The sequence below is a fragment of the Pseudorca crassidens genome, chromosome 1 (genome assembly GCF_039906515.1).
Source record: "Pseudorca crassidens isolate mPseCra1 chromosome 1, mPseCra1.hap1, whole genome shotgun sequence".
Classification (NCBI taxonomy): domain Eukaryota; kingdom Metazoa; phylum Chordata; class Mammalia; order Artiodactyla; family Delphinidae; genus Pseudorca; species Pseudorca crassidens.
In genome coordinates this window covers 63,919,878-63,936,345 of record NC_090296.1, presented here as the reverse complement: position 1 = coordinate 63,936,345, position 16,468 = coordinate 63,919,878, and the positions used below count along the sequence as shown (strand labels likewise).

General features: G+C 39.4%; 1 protein-coding gene across 5 annotated transcripts in view; it reads left to right on the top strand.

Moving 5' to 3' along the window:
• Positions 1–16,468, top strand: part of PRORP (protein only RNase P catalytic subunit) — a 131,874-nt gene that overhangs the window by 1,009 nt on the left and 114,397 nt on the right. For all 5 annotated transcript variants that reach the window (XR_010943451.1, XM_067737512.1, XM_067737527.1 and 2 more), the window contains exons 2-4: positions 17–1,298; positions 3,024–3,071; positions 3,557–3,689. Coding sequence is in view for 4 of the 5 variants with exons in the window: in XM_067737512.1 (XP_067593613.1) it covers positions 310–1,298; positions 3,024–3,071; positions 3,557–3,689 (1,170 nt within the window). In the remaining variant the exon portion in view is untranslated. The remainder of the gene's footprint in view (positions 1–16; positions 1,299–3,023; positions 3,072–3,556; positions 3,690–16,468) is intronic.

Here is a 16,468-nt window from a genome sequence, read left to right as displayed (position 1 = left end):
TGTGCATTTTCCTCAGGTTCGCGGACTGGAATATAACAGGCACCAGAGGATTCCTTCTCGGTCCCCTCGTCCTGGAACTTGCGACCAAGGTTGGATGTCCCCATATCCTTGTTTAATGGAGAGAACTCAACTAAGCTTCGTTGCTGCTAGCCCCAAAAGCATTTGATTTGTCTGTGAGAAGCTGAAAATCATCTTTTAGAAAGTTGCGCTTCGATCTCCGCCCCCTACCCTCAAATCCCTTAATTATGCTGTAGAAGTTGGGGCTTTTTGAACATCTCTCTCACAATCTGGTGCTGATTTAACTGCATAATGGCTTTCTATTTCACTGGTATTCGAAGCTTTCCTAAACTTTGGAAGAGCAACCCATACCTTGGGCTAGGCCCAGGTCACTCTTTTCTCTCTCTCTTTCTCAAAGACTGTTATGGCATCAAGAACCAAGAGAAGTGGTTTTCTCTTAAAACAGTGTCTCCACAAAATACCAAAGCAATGAATCTGCTGGTTGCCAAAGCCAGATATGTCAGGAAAAAAGATGAGGGCAGTAGTAAGCAAGTTTCTGCTGATTCTCCTCACATGTTTGCAGCTGGAGCGGCTAAGAAGAGATCACAGATGAATCCTCCGAGTAAAGAGCACGTCTTGCCACCTGTGAAGAACATTTTTCAACTCCCGACAAAACCTTTGAATTCAGAGGAGTGGGATAAACTGAAGGAATATTTCAAAGAAAAGGCTAACTTTGAAAATTGGATCATTTCACAGATGATTAAATGCCGTAGCTCTGTCGATGTGGCCAAATCTGTGCTGGCCTGGGTAGCTGCAAAAAACAATGGTATTGTAGGCTATGATTTGCTGGTCAAGTATTTGTATCTCTGCGTTTTTCATAAGCAGACATCAGAAATTATTGATGTCTATGAAATCATGAAAGGCAGATACAAGCGTTTAGAGTCTGGAGCGTACACTCTTCTCATCCGGGGATTAATCCATACAGACAGATGGAGAGAGGCCTTGCTGCTGTTAGAAGACATCAAAAAAGTCATGATTCCTTCAAAAAAGAACTATGATGACTGTATCCAGGGAGCCCTCTTTCATCAAGATGTAAATGTAGCTTGGAATTTGTATCAGGAGTTGTTAGGTCATGATATTGTTCCTATGTTGGAAACATTAAAAGCCTTCTTTGATTTTGGAAAAGACATGAAAGGTGATCAGTATTCAAACAAACTGCAAGACATTCTTTTGTATCTAAGAAATAATCAGCTGTATCCTGGGGAGTCATTTGCACACAGTATAAAAACATGGTTTGAAAGGTAATTTTGATTTTTGTTTATATGTATATTTTTATTTTGATACCGTTGCCTAAAACTAGCCTCCTCTTTTTTTTTATTAGTTGCTGAGAATTACTCTAGTCAGATTATACTTTCTTCTGTCTCTTAGTAAGATTGTTTCCCCTTTAAGACAAAGTTTTCTTTCCCTTTAAAAAAGTAGCAGCGTAAATAAGTTGTGCTAATCTCTACTCATCACATAAAAGGGAAATTATAGAACACTTGTTTTTATGTTTTTTTTCCTTTTAGAAGGATCATTTGTTTTCTGAGGTGTCTAGTATGATGTGAATATTTTCAAATAGCACTTGTGGCTGGAGTTCATAGCAAGAAAACTGGAGCTGTCTTTGGGTCATATTAGTATTTTCAGAAGTTCTTCTGAAACCTAGTGACTAGTATGATGTGCACATATATATTCTGTTTAATCTATGCATTTCACCAGCTTGAATAGTTAGAGGGGAGAGAGGAATCCTGCTCAAACCTGATATGTGTTAAAGAAGAAAATCTTTATCCTTCCTGTTTTTGATCATACCATCATTTGAGTGCTCTCTCCAAGGCTGTCCTTTGCTTTCCCTTTGCTTTTATTCATGTTACTGGCTGTGTGCGTGCTGATTTATTGCTTCAGTCTTTTGTTCTCTTATTTCTTTACCACTGATTGGCTTTAGGCTCTTTCCTACAGATTCATTCCTTTTGCCTCTATTTTTCTCTTGCTTTTCTACTATATATTATCTTTACAGAGCTTTGAAGTAGCAATCATGCTTAATTATCTTTCTTAACACATTTATTGAATATCCACAGAGGAGCTAAGTTGTGAAAATCTTGGAATGGGAAGGATTTTGGATTTTAATGTTATCAAGAGTGCTGGTCTTGGAGTACTTTTTAAAAAGTAACTGCCAAACAGTGAGAAAATAAGATTAGAGAGGAATTAAGATTTGAAACAGGGAGATCTGTTTGGAGGCAATTGTAGGTTTGAATGAGGGATGATGAGATCTTGAATTAAGAACTGGGAAAGGAGAGAAGTCAGTAGAATCAATAGGAATGGATGGTATTATCTGTAAGAGGAAAGAAGAAAGGATAAGTTGATTGAGCAAATAAACCAATAAGTAGTTTTGAATGCCTCCAATTTTAGGCTTAGCACTGTGCATGATCCGTGATGTAAGATCTATTATAATGGCATTCACGACCTAATTGGGAATACAATAGTAGACAGTTATCTCAGAGTGGTGTATAAAATGATAGTGTAAGAGAAGAAATTACTCTGGGCCAGGAACAATCTCTGGCAGCTTTATGGAGAAAGTTAGAGTCAAATTTTTTTTTTTGTCTGGGCAGTGCGTCATGCGGGATCAGGACCCATGCCCCCTGCATTGGGAGGGCAGAGTCTTAACCTCTGGACCGCCAGGGAAGTCCCTAGAGTTGAGTTTTGATTTAGAGGTCTGGGCTGGTTTCTGGGCAGGTCCTGTGAAGACAGATTTCGAGTTAAAGATGAGGGTCAGATGACGAGAGAAGCAAAGGGAAGGAGATCCAGAGTAGAGTACCATCAGTTACTTAGCCCCATCACAGTATTAGCAACCACTATTCTAATTGAACCATTCTAGGGAAGTATCCAGAACTTCTCAGAGCTCTTTCCTACGGATTTTTTAAATACAGTGAATATCTTTCTGTTCAGTAGGGATTTGACCCTCTGGTGATTTGGTTTTGCAATCTTTTTTGTAGTGTTCCTGGAGAACATTGGAAAGGACAGTTCACCACAGTCCAGCAAAGGTAAAAGCCAATGTTTTATTTTTAATTTGTTCGATTCAGATTTAGTAGGTTGTTGTTACTTATTTTTAAAAATTTTAAGAATACCTTAGAAACAGGATAATTAAGTTAGTTAGGATAGCCAAGAAAAAAGTCACAGTTTTGCATTTGGAGAATTTGTAGTGCTCAAAATGTTTCTTTCAGTAGGTGCTGTGAGCCTGGTGTGACGCCTCAGAAATGTTTTTCCCTAGAGGTTTGGGACCCAGTTGTGTTTTAGGAATGACTTTAAAAACTATGTCTGGGTGCCAGCCATCTACTCTTTTGGGTTTTCTGGCACACTATTTTGTTACATTATCTGGATTACAAAAAGTGAGATGTGTATGATGATCGCAAAGGTTATAATGTTCTTTTTTTAAACTACCTTCCAATTTCCTCATGTCCTAGAATTATTCATTGTAGAAAAAGTTCTTTTCCAGGACATTATTTAACACATTTAATTGTAATTACAGTGGTCAGTGTTTGGGCTGTGGAAAAACTATAGAGTCTATTCACCTGAGTTCAGAAGAGTATGAATTTCTCAAGGAAAAAATAATGAGGGATGTGATAGATGGAGGTGACCAGTACAGAAAGACGACACCTCAGGTGAGTCTGGAACAGGTCTTGTTGATTCCTGGGTTGCTTGTCTTGAGCAGGGGTCAACAATTTTTTTCTGTAAAAGGCCAGATAATAAGTATTTTAGACTTTGTGGGACATAACGTCTCTGTTGCAGCTTTTCTACTCTGCTGTTGTAGTGAAAACAGCCACAGAAAATACATAAATGAATACAGTAATACTATTCATGAAAATAAGTTGTGGGCTGGATTTGGCACACTGGCCGTAGTTGCCAACCTTTAGGAGAGATTGCTTTTGACTTTCATAGAATAATTGGGTTAGACTGTCATCCATCTATTGAAGTCAATCCTATTTCATCTGCGCACAAGTGCACTTAAGCCAAAAAGATAGATGCTTATTCTTTGTCTAGGTGCTTCCAGAAAACTGTTCAGTAAACTCCCATGAAAGCATTATGGTTTCACACAAGTTTTCTAGTCAAGAGAGTTTAAGGTAGCTTGACAAAATTATTTCCAAGTCTTCTTTTTATCGAATTTGATTCTTGAAGTCATTCTTAATAGCTTTATTTTGCTAATCTTCAGTGCTTTATGCGGGTTTACTAAGATTAAGTTGAAGTAAAATGCTTTTACCTTGGGGAAAGGTTATCCTCGGGGAAAGGCTGCCTATCATCTCACTGAATGCTTTTTCTTCAAGATACCAAATAAAAAGGAGAAGAGAAAATTTTTCTGCCTTCTCACGTTAACTTAAAATTATCAGAAAATGCCCCTACTAGGAAGACTTTTAATCCTCAGAATAAAGTCAGAATCTGGTCCGTGAAAACATTATCTTCATTTTATGGAATACCTTTTAGCTGACTTTATTGATAAAATTATAGTTAATATTTATTAAATGATCCTAAGAGCTTTATATTCATTATCTTGTATCTTATTTAACCCTTACACTACCCTATAAGATACTATTTTATTTCTGTATTACGGATAGAGTGATTGAGACTTCGGGAGGTTAAATATACCCTAGGACACTCCACGAATAAAGTCAAGGTCAGACTGACCCCAAAACTTTTGCCTTTATACTCTGCTGCCTCTCATTGAATGAAAATTCAATTCATAGTTCTGTATGTACTTGACAGCTGACTGGCTGTAGCAGCTCTCAATGCCTTAGGAATTTCTGCCAGCTAAAATGATTTCAACAAATTTCCTTTCTCTCATCCAATATCTGCTGAACACTTAATGTTTATCTTTGGAAGCAGGCGTTAAGATAGATTCAGGGTTGTGTAAATCATGCTGTTTGCTACCAAAGACTTTACATTTCTTTTGTGGGCTAATTGAACATTCTTCCCATCCTCCAACTTTTTATTTAATAAAATTTTCAACCTAAAGAAAAAGTTAAAAAATAGCACAATGGACACCTACATACTCTTTGTCAGAGTAACCAGTTATTATTCCACATATGCTTTCTGTCTCTTTTTGTGTTTTTTTTTTTTTTGCGGTACACAGGCCTCTCACTGTTGTGGCCTCTCCCGTTGTGGTGCACAGGCTCTGGGCACGCAGGCTCAGCGGCCTTGGCTCACGGGCCCAGCCGCTCCGTGGCATGTGGGATCTTCCCGGACCGGGGCACGAACCCGTGTCCCCTGCATCGGCAGGCGGATTCTGAACCACTGCGCCACCAGGGAAGTCCTCTATATGTGTTTTTATGAACCATTTAAAAGTGAGTTGGTAGACATGTGACCTTAAATATCTCAGCATGTATCTTCTTTTTTTGTTTGTTTTTGGCCGTGCCGCTCACCTTGCGAGATCTCAGTTCCCCGACCAGGGATTGAACCCGGGCCACAGCAGTGAAAGCCTGGAGTCCTAACCACTGGACCACCAGGGAATTCCCTGTATCTAAGAATAAGAACATTCTATGTAATTAAATGCTATTATCACATTTAAGACCCTTCACATTAATTCATTGTCATTTAATAAAAACTGCATATTCAAAATTTCCCAGTTGTTCCTCCAAAATGTATTTTATAACTTTTTTCTTCTGACCCAGGACTGAATCAAGATTCACTCATTGCTTTTGGTTGTTATATCTCTCTAAATCCAGAGCAGCGCCTCCCCCGCAACCCCGCCTTTTTTTGTTTTTATTACATTGATTTTTTTTTGAAAAGTCTGGGTGGTTTGTCTTGTTCAGGGCTTCTCAAACTTTGTACCTCAGAGTCCCTTGAGGATCTGTTTAAAATGCAAATTATGACTCACTTGTCCAGAGTGGGGTCTGAGATTCTATATTTCGAACAAGCTCCCAGGTGATGGGATTCTGGTCTTTGGACCACTTTTGAGTAGCAAGACTGTGGACTAATTGTCTGATGGCTTTCTCTTCATTAATTCAGTGTAAAAGCTTTTGGGGTATGTTACACAGGCAATGCTGTGTGCTGCTTACTGCATCACAGCAGTCACATAATATCAGGTTGCTCTCTGTTGCTGATGCTAAGTTTCATCACTTGATTAAGAGGGTGACTGCCAGATGTCTCCACTGTAAAGGTGCATTTTTTTCCTTTATAATTTCCCTTTGTAATTTTTAAATTAAAAATTAAGTAATCTGTGGAGTAATACTTCAAGACTACACAGATATCCTGTCACCCATTAACTCTTCACCCAGTGTTTTTCACATGACGGAGATGAGCTCTGCCTTCGGAATGGTGCAAAGTGATGATTTTCTAGTTCTTTTTTTTTTTTTTTTAAGATTAACTGTGTTAGACTCCATTACCGTCATTATTCTTTTTGATGCTCAAATTGTCCCAAATTTGGCCTGTGAGAACCCCTGCCAAGCCAGCTCCTGTGTGTCTTTGACATCCTCCTAGCAAACCCGCCCCCCAATCAGTTTTTGAGCATCTCTGTGCTTTCTGGCACAAGATGTCCCAGGTTTTCACCTTGAATTGCTCCTGCCCCAGTCATGGAATCACTAGTTGAATACTTTTGTTTAAGACTCTTAATGGCTAAACATTGCCATAATTTCTTCTTAATGATTCCTTCTGACTGTAATTCTAGACTAATAGAAGGAAGATTTGTTAGTTTTCTCTGCTGACAAAGATTTAGAACCCAGAGCAAACCTTCTCCTCGGAGAATGTTATACTGCAGGAGGAGTTTCAGGCTCCAGACTGGTGAGAATAACAAAGAGTAGTCATACATTTAATTACCATAATTCACAAAGCAACTGAATATATTCACAGAAGGATTGGGACATTTTATGACAAGAGAAATTGTCTCCTTTTCTCTTTCCAGGTGTTCTCCCCTTTCCTCGCTGCAGCTCCCCAATTCTGTATCCCATTTTTTTGTCATCTGCCTTTCATCTTTAAGCTATTGATTTAACATAATAACATTGCGACCATTTATGGAATGATTACCCTATTGTCAGGCACTTCTAGGCCTGTTACACTCACAGCACTCAACAATCTTGAAAGGATATCACCAATTTGAAGATGGGGAAGCTCAGGATGAGAACCATATCCATGGTTAACAGGCAGTGAAAGAAGGCTTATGGCTGGATTGGTTCAGGGTTTAGCTTTGGTAATATTGGTGAAGCAGAAGGGGCAGAGATGGATCCAGAGCATTTCTGGTAGATTGAAGTAGAACCAACTCTTTTTGGGACTAGAGGAAACAAATTAAGAATAGTGGATAAGTTAAATGTGTAGGTACAGCAAAGAGTTTTTCTCTGAAGAGCCGGAGAATTTTCAAATTGGTCATTTGAAAGTGAGAGAATGTTTGATAGTCTGAGAGAGCTTAAGGACAATTTTAAGCCTTGGAAGTTTGGATTATTTGTGGGAGAACTGCGGAGAGTATCTCTGGGTGGTGCTGAAGTCCCAACAACTACACTTGTAAGGGCGTTGATCTGTGAGCCATTTTCAGCAGTCCTGGGCCATCTAGGTAGAGAGAAGGCAGCTGGATGGGATGGGATGAGATTTTGCTAGGGTGGTACCGTCGAGGGAAAAGGGAAGACAGGAGTTGAGGGTGTAGGTGAGAGGGTGGCTTAATTAACGGACCATGAGATCAAGGTTGGTAGAAGGAAGTAAAGATGGGTAGGAGCTCACAGATTAGGAGACAAGGGAGATAAAAATGGACCAGAATCTCAGTAAGGTTGGAGAGCAAGCATAAACGGAGTGAGAGTGATTAGTGTCTATTAGCGATTCGATTTGAGAGATGGAGGGCTCTGGAGTGGTGACAAAATCCAGAGTATGAGAGTTAAGCAGATGAAGAAACTGAGAGCCTAAATTGCTAGGTGGTCATCCACAGAGCTAATTAGAGTGTCCATATGATAATTTTTAAAAATAATAACTGCAACCACATTATGGAATGCTTACCAACTGCCAGGCTGGTGATGAAGTCTCTGAGTCCGGTGCCAACTTCTTAATAAACGTTCAGATGCCTGGGACAACGCAAGGTGATAGCAAAGAGGAGTCAGCAAACTATGGCCCACAGACCAAGTCCACCCTTCCACTTTTTTTAAAAAAAATATTTATTGATTTATTTTGGCTGCACTGGGTCTTAGCTGCGGCATGTGGGATCTTTGTTGCAACATGCGGGATCTTTTAGTTGCAGCATGCGGACTTCTTAGTTGTGGCATATGGGCTCTTAGTTGCGGTGTGCATGCAGGATCTAGTTCACTGACCAGGGATCGAACCCAGGCCCCCTGCATTGGGAGTGTGGAGTCTTACCTGCTGGACCACCAGGGAAGTCCCTCTACCAATTGTTTTTGTAAATAAAGTTTTATTGGAACACAGCTACAGTCATTCATTTCTATTCGGGCATACCTCGTTTTATTGCACTTTGCTTTATTGCGTTTTTTTAAGAAATTGAAGGTTTGTGGCAGCAATACGTCGAGCAAGTTTATTGGCGCCATTTTTCCAAAGCATTTGCTCACTTTGTGTCTCTGACACATTTTGGTAATTCATGCAGTATTACAAACTTTTTCATTATTATTGTATTTGTTATGGTCATTCATGATCAGTGGTCTTCGATGTTACTATTGCAAAAAGATGATGACTCACTGAAGGCTTAGATGATGGTTAGGATTTTTTAACTAAGGTATGTACATTTTTTAAAGATATAATGCTATTGCACACTTAATAGACTACAGTATAATGTAAACATAACTTTTAAAACAATTTTTATTGGAGTATAGTTGATATACAATGTTGTGTTACTTTTTGCTGTACAGCAAAGTGAATCAGTTATACATATACATATATCCACTCTTTTTTAGATTCTTTCCCCATATAGGTCATCACAGAGAATTGTTTTTTGTTTTGTTTTTTTTTTTTCTTTTTGACCACACTGTGCAGCATGCGGGATCTTAGTTTCCCAACCAGGGATCAAACCCATGCCCCCTGCAGTGGAGCGTGGAGTCTTAACTACTGGACTGCCTGGGAAGTCCCATTACAGAGTATTGAGTAGAGTTCGCTGTGCTATATAGTAGGTCCTTATTAGTTATCTATTTTATATATAGTAGTGTATATATGTCGATTCCAATCTCCCAATTTATCCCTCTCTCCCTTCCCCCCGGTAACCATAAGATTGTTTTCTACATCTGTAACTCTATTTCTGTTTTGTAAATAAGTTCATTTGTACCATTTTTTTAGATCCCACAAACATAACTTTTTACATGCACTGGGAAACCAAAAAATTTGTATGACTCTCTTTATTGTGATATTTGCTTTATTGTGGTGGTCTGGAACTGAACCAAACATGTATGCCTGTCTTGTCTGTGGCTTCTTTTGCCCCGCAGAGTTGGGTAGGTACAAAAGAGACCATGGGCCTGCGAAACCTAAACTATTTACCATCTGGCCCTTTACACAAAACAATTTGCTGACCCCTGGTATATATGAACAGCATAAGCCTCAGTTGAGGTGGAGAAGTAGCAACTTTGAAGGCGCAGTGGGGACTAGGAAAAGGTCTCTCCTTTCCCCTCAGTCCTATAGCATGCTTTGAGAGAATGAGCAGATACCACTTCAGAGCTAAGTAAGGGGACTTCCCTGGTGGTCCAGTGGTAAAGAATCTGCCTTACAATGCAGGGGATGCAAATTCGATCCCTGATCAGGGAACTAAGATCCCACATGCTGGGGGGCAACTAAGCTCGCATGCCTCAACTAGAGAGCTTGCATGCCGCAAACTACAGAGCTCACATGCTCTGGAACTTGCATGCCACAACTACAGAGCCCATGTGGTCCTGGAGCCTGCGCACCACAACCAGAGAGAGAAAACCCTCATGCCACAACTAGAGAGGAGCCCACACACACGCCGCAAGGGAAGATTCCTCATGCCTCAAGGAAGATCCTGTGTGCCGCAACTAAGATGTGACGCAGCCAAAAATAAATAAAATAAATAAATAATAAATAAATCTTAAAAAAAAAAGAACTAAGTAAGGAGTCATTGATGATCTTAGGAAGAGCAGTGTCAATAGTACACCGAGGGCCAAAGCCAGCCAGGTTATAACAACTGAGTGAACACACATTGAGGTTAAACTCTCCTTTTGAGAAGTTTAGATGAAAACAGGAAGAAGGGAATGGGATAGTGGTGACTAGAGTTTGGTAGAGGTCAAGGGACGGTTTACGGAGATGGGAGAGATGTGCATGTTCATAAGGTGAAGAAAGGGTTGTCAGTAAACATAAAAATGTTGAATAAGCAGGACAAGTAGTAGAGAGAATGCATTACTGATGAGCAAGGTTCAAAAGTAGGAGGGGGTTGCCAAAAAGCACAGATGGGGAGGTTAGAAATGAAAGAAACCTCTCTGAGACTAGAAAAGAAAGAAGATGGGTGTGGATACAGATATAGATGGGAGGCAAGAAGGCTGAGGGTAATGACATGTGCTATGTTCAGTGGGATGCAAGGTGAGACATGGGCATCAGTGGAGGACTAGAGAGAGTGAAGAAGGCTTGGGATGGTGCTTGAGAGGAATGGCAGAGATGCTAACTCAAGCAGAAGGATGTGGCAGGGAGTGGGGTGCTGAGACTTGAATCATTGAAGTTGTAGGCATCGCTCTCCGTAAATACGTGTTTTAATATTTTTCCAACGGCATGGCTCACCCAGAGTAGCAGTGAAGACAAAATGTAGCATTGGTTCAGATTTTGGGTTTTGTTGGTTAGATGTGGCAACGTAATAGGGAGCAGAGGAAGGTAGTTCTGATAGAATAGTTAACACAATCACTATGGGGCCCAAACTAGATAGGGAAGGAAATAAGGCCAGAGAGCACTTGTCTGGGAGGGCTCGGGCTCGTAGTCTCACTGTGGAGTAAAGGAGAAGGTACAGTGACAATAAAGGAATGAAAACTGGAAGGCTGAGGTCAGAGAGCAGGTGACTAAAAATTTGAGACTAAGATTTCAGAGGACAAGCCATTCTGGGCCCTGTCCAGATCCAGGGTAGGGCTCTCAGGGTGTGGCATGTGCCCCAGGGTAAGGTTCAGCTCCAGAGTGTCATTTCCCACAAATTTTTCATCTTGTGTTTTTTTTTTTTTTTGCTTACTATGTGTGTTAATTTGCTAGGGCGGCCATAACAAAATACCACAGATGGAGTGGTTTAACCAACAGAAATTTATTTTTGCACAGTTCCAAGAATCAAAGTATAGGCAGGTTTGGTTTCTCTCCTTGAGGTTTTTTTTCTCTCCTTGACTTGCAGATGGCCCCCCTCTTGGTTTGTCCTCACAAAGACTTCCCCTGTGCTCAGGCATCTACAGGTGTCTCTTTGTGTGTCCAAATTTCTTTTTCACATGAGAACACCAGTTAGATTGGATTAGGGCCCATCCTTATAATCTCATTTTACCTTAATCACCTCTTTAAAGGCCTTATCTTCAAATACAGTCACATTGAGAGGTACTAAGGGTTAGGACTTCAACATACAAATTCTGAGGAGGCCACAGTTCAGTCTATAACACCATTCATTGCAAATATGTATTAAAACTATATTGTGTTCAGCATTTTAAGTTATTTTGTACTGGGAACAAACAGCTGGAACTTCTTTCAGTATTACTTTTTAAAGCTTGTTTATAATTTGGGAATGTGAGGTATAAACCAAGGAGTAAGTACTAATCCATGTTGAGTTTGTCTACTTAAGAAAAATGTATGATTTCAGCTCACCTCCATAAGCATCTAAAAAGAGCATTATCAAAATTGTTTCAGGCTTATATGTTTTTACCAAGTAGTACGCTTTTGTTCAAAACAAAATAAATGAGATGGCACCCTTTAATGAAATGGTTCTCAGCCTCAGCTGCTTGTTATAATAGTTCAGGGGATGTTTAAAAATTACTGATGCTCAGACCCCACCCCCTAGAGATTTTGGTTTTAAGGGTACAGTTCAGTGGTATTAAATACATTCACATTATTGTGCAGCCGTCACCACCATCCATCCCCATAACTCTTTTCATCTTGTAAAACTGAAACTCTATTAAACAATAACTCCTCATTCTCCCCTCCTCCCATCCTCTGGCAACCACCATTGTACTTTCTGTTATTATGGTTTTGACTACAAGTACCTCGTATAAGTGGAATCATACAGTATTTGTCTTTTTGACTGACTTATTTCATTTAGCATAAGGTCCTCCAGGGTCATCCATGTTGTAGCGTATCACAGAATTCCCTTCTTTTTTAAGACTGAATAATATTCTATAGTATGCTTATACCACATTTTGTGTATCCATTCTTCCATCAGTGGACGCTTGGGTTGCTTCCACATTTTAGCTATTGTGAATAATGCTGTTATGAACATGGATCTTTGAGACCCTGCTTGCAATTCTTTTGGATATATACTGAGAAGTGGAATTGCTGAGTCATATGCTACATCTATTTTTAATATTCTGAGGAACCTCCATACTGTGTTCCACAGTCGCTGTATTCTTTTACATTCACACCAATAGTGGGCAAGGGTTCCAATTTCTCCACATCCTTGCTAACACTAGTTGTTTTCCGTTTCTTTTTGGTAGTAGCTATCCAAATGGGTGTGAGGTGGTGTCTCACTGTAGTTTTGATTTGCATTTCTCTAATGATTAGTGATGTTGAGCATCCTTTCGTGTGCTTATTGGCCATTTGGCTGTCTTCTTTGGAGAAATGTCCATTCAAGTCCTTTGCCCATTTCTGAATGGGGCTTGGGGTTTTTGTTGTTGAGTTTTAGGTTTTTGTTGTTGAGTTTTCTCTATATTTCGATGTTTTTCCCTATATATGATTTGCAAATGTTTTCTCCCATGCTGTGGGTTGCCTTTTTATTCTGTTAATAGTGTCTTTTGATGCACAAAATGTTTTAAATTATCATGAAGTCCAATTTGTTTATTTTTTCTTTTGTTTCCTATGCCTTTGGCATCATATCTAAGAAAATCATTGCCAAATCCAATGTTGTGAAGCTTTTGTTCTGTTTTTGTCTCTCAGAGTTTAATTGTTTTAGATCTTACATTTAGGTCCTGGCTCCATTTTGAGTTAATTTTTGTATATGGTATTAGGTAAGGGTCAAACTTCATTCTTTTGTGAGTAGATACCCAGTTTTCTCAGCACCATTTGTTGAAAAGGCTACCCTTTCCCAATTGAATGGTCTTGGCACTCTTGTTAAAAGTCATTTTTAACATATATGAGAGGGTCTGGATTTATTTCTGTTCCATTGGTCTGTATGTCTATTTTTACGCCAATACCACACTGTTTTAATTACTGTAGCTTGATAGTAAGTTTTGAACTCATTAAGCGTGGCTCCTCCAGTTTTGTTTTTGATTTTCCAGGATTGTTTTGGCTATTCAGGGTCCCTTGAGATTCCATTTGAATTTTGGGATGGGTTTTTCTATTTCTGCCACACACACACACAAAAAAAGTCATTGGGATTTTGATAGAGATTGTATTGATTCTGTAGATTGCTTTGGGTAATGTTGACATTTTAACAGTATTGAGTCTTCTGATTCATGAACATGGGATTTATTTACATTTATTTACTTTCAGCAGTGTTTTGTAGTTTTCATTGTACAGGTTTTTCACCTCCTTGGTTAAGTTTATTCCTAGGTATTCTTTTTGATGCTATTATAAATAGAACTGCTTCTGTAATTTTCGTTTCAGATTGTTCATTATTAGTCTATAGAAATGCAACTGATTTTTGTGTGTTGACTTTATATCCTGCTACTTTGCTAAATTGATTTATTACTTCTGACTGTGTGTGTGTGTACTTTTATGGTTTTCTCTATATAAGATCATATAATCTGCAAACAAGGACAATTTTACTTCTTTTCCAATTTGGGTGCCTTTTGTTATTATTTTTTTTCCCCTTGCTTAACTGCTCTGGCTAGAACTTCCAGTAGTGTGTTAAGTAGAAGTGGTACAAGGGGGCATCCTTGCCTTGGTCCTGATCTAGTCCTGAGGAAAAGCTTTCAGTCTTTCACCATTGAGTATGATGTTGGCTGTCGGTTTTTATATATGGCTTTTATGTTGAGTTAATTTCCTTCTATTCCGAGTTTGTCAAGTATTTTTTGTTTTTCTGTTTGCTTTTTTAATGAGTGTCAAATGTTGTTAAATGCTTTTTCTGCATTATTTGAGATGATCATGTGTTGTTTTCCTTTGTTCTGTTTATGTGGTGTATTATATTGATCAATTTTCATATATTGAACATCCTTGCATTCCAGGAATAAAGCCCACTTGGTCATGGTGAATACTCCTTTTAATATGCTGCTGAATTTTGCTTGCTAGTATTTCGTTGAAGATTTTTACATCAGTGTTTATAGTTTTCCTTTCTTGTAGTTTAAAGACACTTTAGTATCAAGTTAACACTGGCCTCGAAGAATGAGTTGAGAAGTGTTCCCTCCTCTTTAATTTTTTGGAAAAGTTTAAGAAGGATTGGTATTTGTTCTTCTTTAAACGTTGAGTAGAATTCACCTGTGAACCATCAGGTCCAGGACTTCTTTTTGTTGGGAGATTTTTAAATTGCCGATTCCCTCTCCTTACTAGTTATAGGTATATTCAAATTTTCTTTTTCTTGATGATTATACCTCTTTGTCTGCATCTCTGTGATCAGAAGCAGCGGTCTGCAATCAGAGCACAAATCCCCAATATTTGGAGGACAGGGTCCTTTTTGACCACCCTGGCTCCCATAAGCTGTGTGCAGACTGCTTCAGGAACATGTCAGCTGCCTGCCATGTGGCTTGGGATGAGAGGTGGGTAGCTATTGCTGTTCTAAGAGCTAAAACTGATTAAATTAACCACTGTTCATCATTTAAGGCTTCCCCTGGAAGTTGCAAGCCTTCAACAGACTTCAGAGTTGCAAATTGTTACAAGATCAGACAGATTCTGTCAGTGCACTGTTGTCTAGTCTGTCTAGGGAGATTGATTCCTGGTGCCATCTTCCCCTCAAATTGATGTGTTTTGACACGTGTATATGCCTGTGGAACTGTCAGTGCTGTCAAGATAATGAATATATCTATCAACGTCAAAAGTTTCCTGCCACTTTATAATGACTCCCTTTTGTACCCACATACCACTCACTTTTGCCACCTCAGATAAACACCATGGGAATCATATAATATATAGTCTTTTTTTGTCTGACTTCTTTAATTCATAATTATTTTGAGAATTCACTTGTTTTGTGTCTCATTCATTCATTTTTATTGCTGAGTAGTATTCCATTGTGTGGCTATATCCCAGTTGTAAATTCATTCACCTGTTAATGGATGTTTGGGTTATTTCCAGTTCGGGGCTATTACAAATAAAGCTAATAACATTTTGTACAAGTCTTTGTACTTTGTGCTTTTTTTTTTTTTTTTTTCTTTTGCTGTACGCGGGCCTCTTACTGTTGTGGCCTCTCCTGTTGCGGAGCACAGGCTCCAGACGCGCAGGCTCAGTGGCCATGGCTCACAGGCCCAGCCGCTCCACGGCATGTGGGATCTTCCCGGACCGGGGCATCAACCCGTGTCCCCTGCATCAGCAGGCGGACTCTCAACCACTGCACCACCAGGGAAGCCCTGTACTTTGTGCTTTTGTATTTGTTTCCTAGGGCTGCTGTAACAAAGTACTTCAACCTGGGTGGCTTAAAATGACAGACATTTATTCTCTCACAGTTCTGGAGGCTAGAAGTCTGAAATCAGGGTGTTGGCAGGACTGGTCTCCTTCTGATGACTCTGGGGAGATTCTTCCCTTTTCCTAGCTTCAGAAACTCCCAGCTTCTGGCAGTGCTTGGTGTTTCTTGGCTTTTAACTGCATCACTCCACTCCTCCTCCTCTTCCCTATGTGTCATCTCTTCTTATAAGGACATCAGCCGTTTGATTTAGGGCCCACTCTATCCCAGTATGACCTCATCTTAACTAATAACATTTGTGAAGATCCCCTTTTGGATAAGATCACATTCCAGGTAGACATGAATTTTAGAGGAGACACTATTTAACCCACTACAACTTTTCTTTCTGTTGGGTACACATCTAGGAGCGGAATGGCCGTGTCTTATGGTAGGTATGTGTGTGGCTTTTTAAGAAGCTGCCAAACTGTTTTCCAAAGTGGTTGTCCCATTTTATATTTCTACCAGTAGTGTGAGGGGGTTATAGTTGCTCCACATCCTGGCCAGCACTTAACATTAAGGTCAGTCTCTTCACTTATAGCCATTCTAATGGATGTGAAGTGGTATCTCATTGTGGTCTTAATGTACATTTTCCTAATAACTAACAATGTTGAGCATCTTTTCATGTACTGAATTGCTGTCCATATATCTTCTTTGGTGAGGTGGTGTTTAGATCTTTCGCCCATTTAAAAAATTTGGTTGTTTTCTTATTATTGAGTTGTAAGAGTGACTCTAGGTACAAGTCCTGTGTCAGATATATCTTTTGCAAATATT